This window comes from Ooceraea biroi, chromosome 3 (genome assembly GCF_003672135.1).
Source record: "Ooceraea biroi isolate clonal line C1 chromosome 3, Obir_v5.4, whole genome shotgun sequence".
In the NCBI taxonomy this organism is placed as follows: Eukaryota; Metazoa; Arthropoda; class Insecta; order Hymenoptera; family Formicidae; genus Ooceraea; species Ooceraea biroi.
This window is the reverse complement of record NC_039508.1, coordinates 10,241,698-10,253,585: the sequence shown is the minus strand read 5'-3', so window position 1 is coordinate 10,253,585 and position 11,888 is coordinate 10,241,698. Positions and strand designations below refer to the sequence as shown.

General features: G+C 43.1%; 1 protein-coding gene across 3 annotated transcripts; it reads right to left on the bottom strand.

Moving 5' to 3' along the window:
* Positions 1-34: 34 nt before the first annotated feature.
* LOC105276878 (fibrillin-1-like) lies at positions 35-11,464 on the bottom strand. 3 transcript variants are annotated; one of them, XM_011334862.3, is made up of 20 exons: positions 11,130-11,464; positions 9,518-9,823; positions 8,751-9,335; positions 8,105-8,252; positions 7,659-7,873; positions 7,122-7,277; positions 6,904-7,056; positions 6,670-6,807; positions 5,919-6,219; positions 5,658-5,824; positions 5,194-5,582; positions 4,795-5,054; positions 4,366-4,686; positions 4,180-4,268; positions 3,210-3,550; positions 2,645-3,084; positions 2,155-2,485; positions 1,799-2,051; positions 1,258-1,387; positions 35-948 (listed from the first exon to the last, which is right to left on the bottom strand). In XM_011334862.3, the coding sequence occupies exons 1-20, from the start codon at positions 11,212-11,214 to the stop codon at positions 540-542; spliced, it is 5,217 nt and encodes a 1,738-aa protein (XP_011333164.1). In that variant the 5' UTR covers positions 11,215-11,464; the 3' UTR covers positions 35-539. The 3 variants fall into 3 exon arrangements, with proteins under 3 accessions (XP_011333164.1, XP_011333166.1, XP_011333165.1); XM_011334863.3 differs by having other exon boundaries at positions 540-948; positions 8,760-9,335; XM_011334864.3 differs by lacking the exons at positions 6,670-6,807; positions 6,904-7,056; positions 7,122-7,277 and having other exon boundaries at positions 11,130-11,463.
* Between the last annotated feature and the right edge of the window lie 424 nt (positions 11,465-11,888).

Here is an 11,888-nt window from a genome sequence, read left to right as displayed (position 1 = left end):
TGTGCCTAGATATTATTGTGGATCTCATTCATGCCACGTTTGACGTAAGTTTATTTCATGTTTTGTCCTTTACACACGTTAACTTACAAGAATCTATGTACATTCAATCTGTTTTTATACATACCTGCTATTGAAATACTAATACAACATTTATCTTAACGTTTAGTTTTCTTTAGGATGAGCAGATGATAAAAAAATCGCGTTATTATAAAGCTAAACATACGTCACTTGAAATATCAAATATATTTTCTGGAAGAAAATTTATAAACATTTTTATTAAACAATTTTTACTGCGTTTTTCGTATTCAAACGTAAAACACGCGATGGCCTTCAAGATCTAAAAAGATTGTATCTTCCAGAAAATTATCGTATAAAATAGAACGATTACGAGTAAGATGATAATATCCTTCCAGGTAATAGTAACACCATACAAGAGGCAATTACTCATTTAATCGAAAAGCTTGTATTATTAAATTACATCACTTTATTCTACGATTTGAACCTCTATTCTGGTTTCCGCCTTACTTCGAGGAATATTCTCAGAACTCGTATTGCGACACAAAAATGAAGATTTTAGCAACAGCGCTTCCGACGAACCTGCTACCGTGATAAACCTCCATGCTGAGATCCAACTCGATGTCCTGCGGTCCAGGGATGCTGCGCGTCAGCACGAGAATCACTTGTGACGGCGTCGGTCTCTTCAGGGCAAAGCAAGACTCCGTGGCACGCGCGACACCTGGTAACGCACGTACGTCTACCAACGCCATGGTGAACTGTATCGTTGATTCAGGTTGATGGGTTCCCCTCATGGTGAACAACTCCAGAGGACCACTATTCGGGATTGGCAGCATGCTCACGAAGGTGATGAAATTGTAAGAATAGTGCGAGGGCGACCGAAGGCAAGCCAGATCATCTACGTTACAATACTTGGTGGAACGCACGCAACGGCTGAAATCACGAGATCAAAATGATTGGCGAGGTAATCTCCAGATTATCATCCGTGCTTGAGATCAGGCAAACTTATTTCATAAGTTCAAATATAATCGTCAGTCCGCCAGGGAAACAATAATCAATTTAGATCAATCCGACCACTCTGGCAATCTTTATTATTAAAACCAACTTTTTTTTGGTGGTTTTAATAATAAAGATTGCCAGAGTGGTCGGATTGATCTAAATTGATTATTTCATAAGCTTGAATTAGAAGTAAGAGAGCAAAGTGCAATATTTCTATCCATTTTCACCCGAATTATTCATTACTTTTTTCTCGCAGAGTCTCGCTGATATCCCGAGGGACAGTCGAGCCGGTTGCAGCGATAACTTCCGCGCATGTTCTGGCACATCTCGTCCGGTCCTCTGCAGACATTACCGCTCGCGCACTCGTCGATGTCTGTGAACATGCGAACATTAACTTAAGTTGGTTGCGGCACGTGGCGGATTCATGACCGCCGACGATGTCGTGATCACGCGAAATTGAGGAGATTGTAGGTGTGCTGGTGACCCGCCCGAATGACGCCCCAGTTCGCCGGTAAACGGGTCAAGTACAAAATGCACCGCCGCTTAATTGCGAGATAAAGTAGGTGGAACGCGTGTCTCGTTCGTTACGAAGCTACAAGGCCGTGGCTCACGTGCACAAGCGGACTCTTGCTCCCATCCCCTTCAATTGATGTTCATGTAGTCGCGCTGACACGCAATCGCGCATTGTCGATTTGTATCTTTCCTCGATATAAATCCTCAATTTTTAGTATCATGCGATCTTTGTCTCTTGCGCGTTTAAAAGAAGTAAAGATAATCGTGTTACCCAGACAGGTTCGGCCATCGGTGCTGAGTTTGTAGCCGTTGGGGCACTTGCACGCGTAGCTCCCCGGCGTGTTCTCGCAGATGCCGATGCAGAGATTGTTGTCCTTGAACTCCATGCACTCGTCGACATCGCTGCAAGATCGATTGTCGGCGCTTAGTCTGAATCCAGCTTCGCACCCGCATCTGTAACTACCCCACACGTTCAGGCATACGTGCTGGCAGAGCCCCGGTGCCCGCTGACACTCGTCGATATCCTACAAATAATCGTATGCATAAGACATAACAGGTGCAGCCTTAGGAATTGAATTCATTTGAATCGCATAAGAAAATTTATGATACAGTAGTAGCGCAACTCACTTGACAAGTACCGGCGTTTCCCCCTACATTTTCGAATCCCTCTTTGCACACGCATCTGTAGGAACCGGCGGTGTTCTCGCAGCGGCCGTTCGATCCGCAGATACTGTTACCGTAAATGCTACACTCGTCGATGTCGACGCAATCGTTGTTGGGTCCGGCCGCGTGGCCGGGCGGACAGATGCAGTGGTACCCGCCTTGCCTGTTCTCGCAAGTTTGGTCCTTGTCGCACTCGTGGATCCCTTCACGGCACTCGTCCACGTCGATGCAGTACTGCCCGGATACCGGATCCAGAGTGTAACCGGGTCCGCAGATCACCCTGGAACTCGTACACCTGTAAAATTTGTCGCGTTTAAAGTTCTTTCCACTGCGTCGAAGCTGCGTTTTCGCTGTAACGGAGATGCCGGTAACGTCTGCATATAGAATATATAAAATTCGCTTTATTACAGGGTTTGCTCTTTAATATTCTATTTAATTCTAACGCCAAGCATACTTATAGGATCCCAGCGTATTGATGCACATGAATCTGCCGCAAAGATTCGGCGTTCTCTGGCACTCGTCTATGTCCTCGCACTTGCCGCCGGAACCGGGCTCGAAGCCGCGCGGGCAATTTGTTCTGGAGGTAATCGGTGCCAGCGATGTCGACTTGGTCGTGGTCGGGATCGTCGTCGTCGTGGTTCTCATGGTTGTTGGCGACGTGCGTGGCTGCGGAGACGGTACGCGCGGGATGCGGTCGCAGCGATAAGAGCCGAGAGTGTTTCTGCATTGATACCCGGCACCGCAGTCGTGTGTACCAAGAACGCACTCGTCGTCGTCCTCGCAGATCTCCGTTGCTGCGTTGAGGGTATAGCCGGTGCCGCAGGGCAGAAAACGCGTGCACGTGTAGCTTCCGATCGTGTTGTCGCATCGCTGCGTCGGTAGGCAATCATTCTCCTTTTTTTTAACAAGAAGTGTCAATGAATATATTAATAATAAATATTGTAGTCAACGTGTTAAACGTCGATGTATCAGATTCACGTTTAATGTAACTTTTAGCGTCGGCCTCGTCGTCTCGTTACCTGCAATTGACACTCGTTAATATCGACGCAGGCCTGCGTGAGGTTGTCGCGTCTGAAACCGGTCTTGCAGATGCACTTGTAACTGCTCATCGTGTTCACGCATTCCTCGTTGCTGCTGCAGGCGTCTTCGATTTCTTTACACTCGTTGATGTCGACGCAGCCGCGATTCCTCACGAATCTAGTACCGTCCACGCACTTCTCGTTCGCCAGTGCCGGCATCGGCGTCGTGGTCGGTCGCCTGGTTATCGGGACAGGCAGTTTCGCACAGCTGTAACCACCTGGTTGATTGTAGCAAACCTCATCGCCGCAGGTGTCTAGCCCTTCCGCGCACTCGTCTATGTCTATAATTTCAAATGGAATGCTTCACACACACAGATGACTAATTGTAAGCATAAGTCTCTTTTATTTTGTTAAGGTAATTTATCTTAATTTTTTAAAGATATGTTGATATTTTTGCAATTAAATTAAACAATAAAGCGTTATTGTTCAATCAGAGATTTATAATTTTTTAAATAATAATTTAAAACATTTATAATTTTAGTAATAGAATATAACAAAAGTAATGAAGGACGACACAAGATACAAGCGTACTTTTGCAGCACAGAGTAAGCATGCATTGCAGACAATCATAAATCGTAATTATGATGATTTTAATCGTGCGAATAAAATACGATATAATTCACTCGTGCATTTCGCGAAAATCTATGTTCTGCGGGACATGCTGCAATCAATAAACCTGAGTTTAATATCGTCGATGAGTTCTGAAAACACAAAAGGTATCTAAAATCCTTGTTAATACGGGAGTTCTACAAGCTTTATACAATTTTACGCTGTAATCGCAAAATATATAAAGTAATATACAAAGTAGTAAAAAATATACAAATTTTATTTCTACTTGTAAAAGCATTCTATTAACTACAAAGTTAAATTAAATACGAATCTTACAAAAATTATTGTATTTAGATTGTACCTGTGCACCTGCGTAAGCGAGGATGATACCGATATCCAGACGGGCAAGCAGGTCGTTGACGTTGACGAGGAGGAGGCGGTCTCTCGCATCTATAAAACATCCGTATTTAACAAAAAAATTAAATTCTTTTTCGGTCGTACAGTCATTACAAAGCTGCCGGAATTTCTCAGTTGAGATCTCGCGCACCTGTATGTGCCCGGCAGGTTGACGCATCTCTCGGACATCCGTGCGTCGCATTTGTACTGGCCGGTCAAACACTCGTCGATATCTTCGCACTGCCGAGTGCCCAAAGAATACTGGTACCCGGATGGGCAAGAGGGCAGTCTGGTCAAACACTCGAAGCTGCCCTCCCTGTTCACGCAATACTGATGCAAGTCGAGCCGACAGTTGTGGAGACTTTCTGAGCACTCGTCGATGTCCAAGCAGGTGCCGTTAAAGGCCCGCCTGAAGCCGCGATCGCACGGCGGTATCAACTCACAGATGAAGGATCCGTTTGTGTTGACGCATCTGCGCAAGAAAATTTTTCAAATACTCATAGATCTGAACATGAGTTCTGACGAGAATATTTTATTAGAGAGATATGCGCAATCTGTGATGCATCTTAAAGATACACACCTGTGCGTGCCCTGAGGACAATCGTGTCTGCCCAACAAGCACTCGTCCACGTCTTGACAACCCTTCGTCGTCGTGCTGAAGTACCAGCCGGTGCTGCATAGGGACGAGCAATCGTAGCCTCCCGGAGTATTTGTGCACTTCTCGTGATCACGACATCCTGGACCGACCACGCACTCGTCTATGTCCACGCAATAGCCCGTACTAGCGTCCCGCTTGTATCCCAGTTTACACGGTTCCGTGGACCAGTAACGATCTGTACTCTGAAAGACAAATTAATACCATATACTATATATTAAATATTACAGATTTTTAGATTTAGAGCGAAGAGGTAGAGCGATAATTTTATGTAATTTATTGTTCGCAGGATTGACAAGTCCACTTATTATACAAATTGCTTACAAGATTACTTCTAGATGTCGGTACTCTATTATAGGGCGAAATAAAAAACGGCCTTTTTGTTGTACTACTGGTCTTCGTCGTGGTAGCGACGGTGCTGGTGGTGGTGCTGGTGCTGGTACTCGTGCTGGTGCTAGTAGTAGTTAATATTTCGCATGCGTATGAACCATTGGTATTAAGACAACGATGAGTCAAGACGTTGCAAGTGTGCAAACCGAGCAAGCATTCGTCTATATCCTCGCAGAATTCCTTCGTTTCGTTAGCAGTGCGAGAACTGTTGCGCGGCCGAAAACCGGGCGAACAAATCGGAGAACATCGATAGCCCCCATTGGTGTTCACGCAGCGCTCACTTATTCCGCAAAGTGCTAATCCATTGGCACACTCGTCAACATCTGCAGCAAATGGATCACCAAAATAAATTTTTAACATCTTATGGAATTGTTTTCGGCAAATAGTTTAATACTTACCGATGCAGCGGCGAGATTTTCCATCGAAAAAGTAGCCGCTACCGCAATCCTCGATCTTATTTATGGCCGGTGAAATACTTGTTTCTTCCGGCTTGTAGTCTCTGCTGTATCGGACATCGTGTTGATCGTCGTCACTCTTGTCCGCTTTGCCATTTTCTGGTACGCATCTATTATCATTACCATTTTTTAAATAAGTTATTTTCTTAAGAAAAAAATCTTTCTTTATCATTCAGAGGATTCAGGCGTCACGGAACTTCGCACCTGTAACTACCGATCTCGTTGACACAACGCTCGCCAAGCTCGCAAGAATGCAGCTGCTCGTTGCACTCGTCGACATCGATGCACGTCATTATTCTAGAATTGTTCGCGGGTTTGTATCCGGCAGAACAAGTCGCCGAACTAGGTCGCATGTTCTCCTGGTGAGGGGAGGGTTCTATTCCGATTGAAGAGCGTGGCAGAGAATTCGCTGAAGTTCTCGTACATTCATAAGCACCGATTGTATTGACGCATACCGTATCGAGATCGGAGCAAGGATTATTCGATTCTACGCATTCGTCTATGTCTAAAAAGAAAATAAAAAGCACCGATATAGGATGATTTTTTGTATTGTACTGCAAATGTAAATTTTCGAAATCTTGATGATAATCTAACAATACCTTTTTGCGTTATTACTTAAGAAGCTAATCCACTTACTCACATGCATAAAATATGGGGATGAAACGCTCATGCTCACAGAATTAAATCAAGTGCAAAGTGATTGCGCTCAAACTTGTTTCCAAATTAATCCACAATGTGTTTCAGAAGCATTCGCTTAATCTCTCGCAACGACGATAAAAACGTGCTTGCGAAATGTGGTTTTGCATGCGTACATCTATTTAAGAAAATCACAGATGATTCGAGTATGTATTAAAACTTTACCTTTGTGGAAAAGCGATGGTCATCATGCCGTTATATGTACAAGACTACAATGAGGATTTATCAAGTCTTGTTGACGAAGAACGAGACCACTTACCGACGCAGATATCTAAACTGTTACTGTACTTGAATCCTTTTTCGCACTTTATATCGCATTCGTAAGCACCTTCGGTGTTTCGACATTGTTCGACGTCTGCCAGGCAACTGTGAATCTCCTCCGCACACTCGTCCACGTCTGATTAACAGACAAGCGAGAGAAGTATGAAAGAAATTTCATGAGAAAATTGCCATAATTAATTACCGAATCGTTCAACGAAATGGATAACACTACCTTTGCACTGTTGCAGCAATTTGTCGAACTTGAATCCCGCAGGGCAGGATTTCACGCCGGTCATTTCTAGACACGTGTAACTACCCTGCGTGTTCACGCAGAAGGGCTTGTCGAAGACGCAGGCATTCGGTAAGACGACGCATTCGTCGATATCTAGAAAAGTGCGTGACATTTTATTATTCATGCAAGGGTAAGAATAAGATAATGTTTTTTATTACCTTCGCACATGCCCGTACGCGACTCCCATTGGTAGCCCGGGGGACAGGTCTCGTAAGGTGCATCTTTGACGGATTTTCCCGTGCAGATGTACGAGCCTATGGTGTTCTGGCACCCTTCTCCGGCGCACACGCTGCTCTCCAAGCATTCGTCCACGTCTGATCGATGGATTAACACACGGTACCAACAAGAAATGACAATCACATGCGCAAAATCAGATGCAAGAAACGCGAAAACGAATAATGCACTTCGCATACGATCAGATAAAAAAATTAAAAAAGATTTGATTTCCATGTGCACACAAGATACAAAACAGAGACGAGATTAATGCTTCAGCGAACGTAACGGTGCAATCGTTGCAGCGCACATGAAACGTAAAACATTGACGAACGCATTCAGATAGAACACATCGAATAGGACGGAAGCGAGTACCTTCCTCCAACTATTATCAAGTTACAGAACAAGACTTGAACTTTAAACATTCATTTCATCTGCTTACCTGCATTTGAGCATACCTTTTCTAAGTTATATGTACGTACCGTCGCACACTTGATTGGTGGCATTGTAACGATAGCCCGACGGACACAACGGTGACAAGTCGTCGTCATCGTTTACGTGCGGTTTCTTATTCTTCGATGACTTTGGAATGCACGAACGTCCATCGTCGGCCAGGCCGTATCCTGGATTACAGCTGCATATGACAGCCACCCCGTTGTCAGTGCACCGGTGCTCGCAAGGGTGAGTCGATTTGCATCTAAAAGAAAAAGAGTCTCGATTCTTGGTAGTCTGTGTTAGTTATTAATAAATACGTTGCAGACTAAAAAAGAAACACTCTTTGTTATTTCATAGAACTCGGTTTCATGACGATTAAGGATTGATACTCCTCGTCGTGAAGAATATAATAGCGGAGCTATTTTTAAACGCACCGTGTCCTACTTTCCTTTACCACAAAAAGGCTTGTATTAAAGATCTATATTATTCGTACCTGTCAGTCGGTAGATCTTGCCTGCAAGTCTTCCCGTCCTCCAACAGAGTAAAGCCGTCGCGGCATTTGCAATAATACGAGCCCGGCGTTGGTACGCAAATGTCAGAGCAGAGCATGCCTTTCATGAGTTGACAGATATCGTCCAGCTCTGTAAATCGAAACGCGCGATTTAATGTTTGTGCGCGAGCACATAAACTGCAAAAAAAGTTACAACTGCGCCGAGAATGACGACTCTTCCTCGTACGTGCTTAAGGATGTAACACGATACATGCTTAGAAAATACAATAATTTTATTTGAATTATTTTTAACTCTAGCTTCCCACACTTTCAATTTTTCACGGGCTTCCCACACTGGAGTACAGGCTACGCCACATTTAGTTAAAAATATAAGAAAAAATCAATTGAGTTTAAGTCACTTTTTTCCATCGGATATGTTATACATCAAGGAATATACCTATGTATAGGAAAATTTGAAAAAGAAAGTAGTTTATAAAATATTCGCTTGTGGAAAAAAGTTACATTCAAAAATCGTGAATTACTTTATTTTACTTGGGGTTTCAGGCACCCCTGTGGGAAGCTAGGGTTAAAAGAGAAGATAATTCTATTGTATATGTAGTTATGTAAGTTTTATGTATATAAAACTTACTGGAGTTACCTGGAGTTGGTATCGAATACGGTGTGGATCCTGATGATGAGTCAGACGGCGATGAATCTGATGACGAAGATGAAGGTGACGTAGATGAGAAGGGTGACGAAGACAATGGGGATGAAGGAGATAACGGTGAAAATGATGGCGATGAAGGGGATGATGACGGTGAAAATGATGACGATGAAGGAGATGATGACGGTGAAAATGATGGCGATGAAGGAAATGATGACGGTGAAAATGATGGCGATGAAGGGGATGATGACGGTGAAAATGATGGCGATGAAGGGAAGGATGACGATGAAAACGATGGCGTTGGCGATAATGATGAAGACGATAATGGCGATAGTGATGAAGATATCGATGACGAAGACGACAGCGATGATGGTGACGGCGAATACGGCGTTGATGGCGACGATGATGATGAGGAATCAAAGTCAGTCTCGCTGGATAATTCGCTGGTAAGATCCGTCGTAGAGCTCGGCGATACTTCATGACAACACTCGAGAAATGCCGGATCCCAAGGAATGCCGAATGAAAAGCTTTTAAACGAACATCCTTGACTCATAGATCCCGTGAGAATACCTGATTTCGATAGAACATTTAAAAGATAGATTTATATACATATCATTTAAAAGAACATTTATTAAAATTGATCTACGTGAATAATTCCTTGGAATTTTCTAAAAATAAAACTCATTGAAATTTCCTGTGCAAGAAGTTACAAAATTCAATAAATAAATTAAATAAGAAATTTAAAAAATTACCTAGCTTGCAGCCCTCGCAACAGTCGCGATGGTAATCGCCACGGCCGGGCGCCCTCGATTTTGTCGTGCTCGTTACGCATGCCAGGCCTTGACGTGCGTCTGCTTTGCCCTTTTCGCATTGCAACTCGTGATAGGCTCGAACGCAACAGATGTCCACGGTTTCCAGGCAGAGACCTTGCTCCACCCTCGGTACTCCGGTTACAGGTCCGGTGAACTTTTCACACCTCAGACCCTCCTTGGCCCATGAAGTTCCGAGACTGCAGCATTTCTCGAACCGCTCCTCTATTCTCCCCTCGGCAACAGTTGCTGTTTTCGAACGGTAAAAGTAAGAGGATTTGCTTGAAATATATCATGAAATATATAAGAAAATAAAATAAATCTAAATAATTTCGTAAATACGCATGCGACATTTCAGAACGAATGCAGAGTACGCTTTTATCTATCATAAATTACATGCCATAAATTAATTGCAGAAGAACGAGATGGCAAGTGCAAGTAGGTAAAATGCTGTATTTGATTTTTGTCAAGCTTATCATTCTTCCTTTTGTCATCCGCTTAGAAAATTTATCTTTCATTTACGCATTATTTTAATCGTAATGACAAAGAGACATTAGATGTTTTTCAGAAAAAAAGAAAGAAATGTTTATTCCGTCATTACGTGATACAAAGAAAGTCCATAAATCTAGGAATGCCTAGAGGAAGTGCGAAAAGAGCTACTGTGGAAAAATCGCGCTTTGCACATTGATAAGAATGAAGATCGTCATTGAGTCTCGTTTCTTCCCTGAGAGGAAACAACGAGCTACGTTTTCTCGAGGACGGATGCGAAGGAATCGCACATTTTATCAGCAGATATACCAATATAACGTGCAAACAGATTCCACGAAGAGCTACAGATCGTCCAATAGCGCTTTCACGATCTCAATTGTTCCTCAATGTGTCTGATCTACACGTAATGTAAAAATTAATTTACATCAATCGACGCGCGTGCACGAAAATTGCGCGCACCACCATGAGCGTCGCGCGTTTATTCTGACGATGGACATATGTAAAAATATCCGCGCCGAGGTCACCGCAGTTATATATACTTAATTTTGAACTTCATGATGTTAATAATGAAAAAGGGATGCATTCAGTATTTTCACGGATAAGGAGAAAATTTTGGATATCTACATACAAAAATTGAGCTACTTTATTCCTGTGACGGAAAAATTTTGTCTGCGCCCATGCCGATCACTTGAATACAATTATTGATATCTTTAGAATCAATTATTGGTATTGGCGCGATTAAACTTCGCTTCTCGGATCTGCGTTGCGGACTTGAACCATCGATTCGTAGCATTTTGCGTGCACAAATAAGCGCAGGTCAGTGAAGAGCTAATAGGATGATTTGCTTAACGCCCGCATGTATCGGACGCCGTCGCGACGCAATGAAGTTTAGCTGATGACAAATATAATTGACTCGGCAAGTCGGCGAGTCTACACGGCAAAAGTATGATGCAGTTGAATTCAAGAAATTTATCAAGAAAATTATTACCGCGACAGTGATAATCTTCTGTTGCGGATTGATATTCTTGGCTCGCATTACAATCAGGAACTTAGTTATCTATTATACCTTTGTGCATGATCAGCTGCTCCAAGTGGACCACCCCCAGGAGGAGCATAACGAAGGGCACACCAAGATCGACATACCGTGCCATCTTCCTTCATCGGTTTCCACCAATTGTTGTATACTCGCGCGGATCCTCGCGATCAAACACCGCGATTCTAAATCTTCCAACGCGAGAGAGAAATTAATCAGATCTCTTTTTACTATTTTTTACTGGAACTTGGGGTTCTTCTCTTATCCGTTGAAACAAACGTGCGAGTGATCGCTCCGAAGGAGTCCCGATTGAAGGCGTCTTGGACGGGCGCTCAGCTTGCACTGGAGCGTTTGCTTTCCGAGACTTCAGTTTTGTCATCTGTACCTTTTACATCTCCCTCTCCTTCTTCTCGTCCTCATCCTCCCTCTTTCTACGCGCCATGCCGTAGTAAAACAAGCCTGAGAGCTCCGTCTCTCTCTCTCTCTCTCTCTCTTTGTCGTTAGATATTCACACGCATGATATGCCCGTAGCACGCGGACTTCGTGTGTGTTGATTAATAGTAGAGCATGATTAATTACGTGATTTGAGCGGAAACGCGGCCAGACAAATTCAATTATCTTCAAAATTGTTAATACATTGCTACAAGGTGATGTAAATATTCTGTTAATAATTTGTTGACATCAATGTTTTAAATGTAATTTATTCAGGAGCGCATAACGAGACCAATTTATTTATAAAAGTATGCTATATGTGTTGTTATATTTATTAGTACACTTCGACATGTAATATGT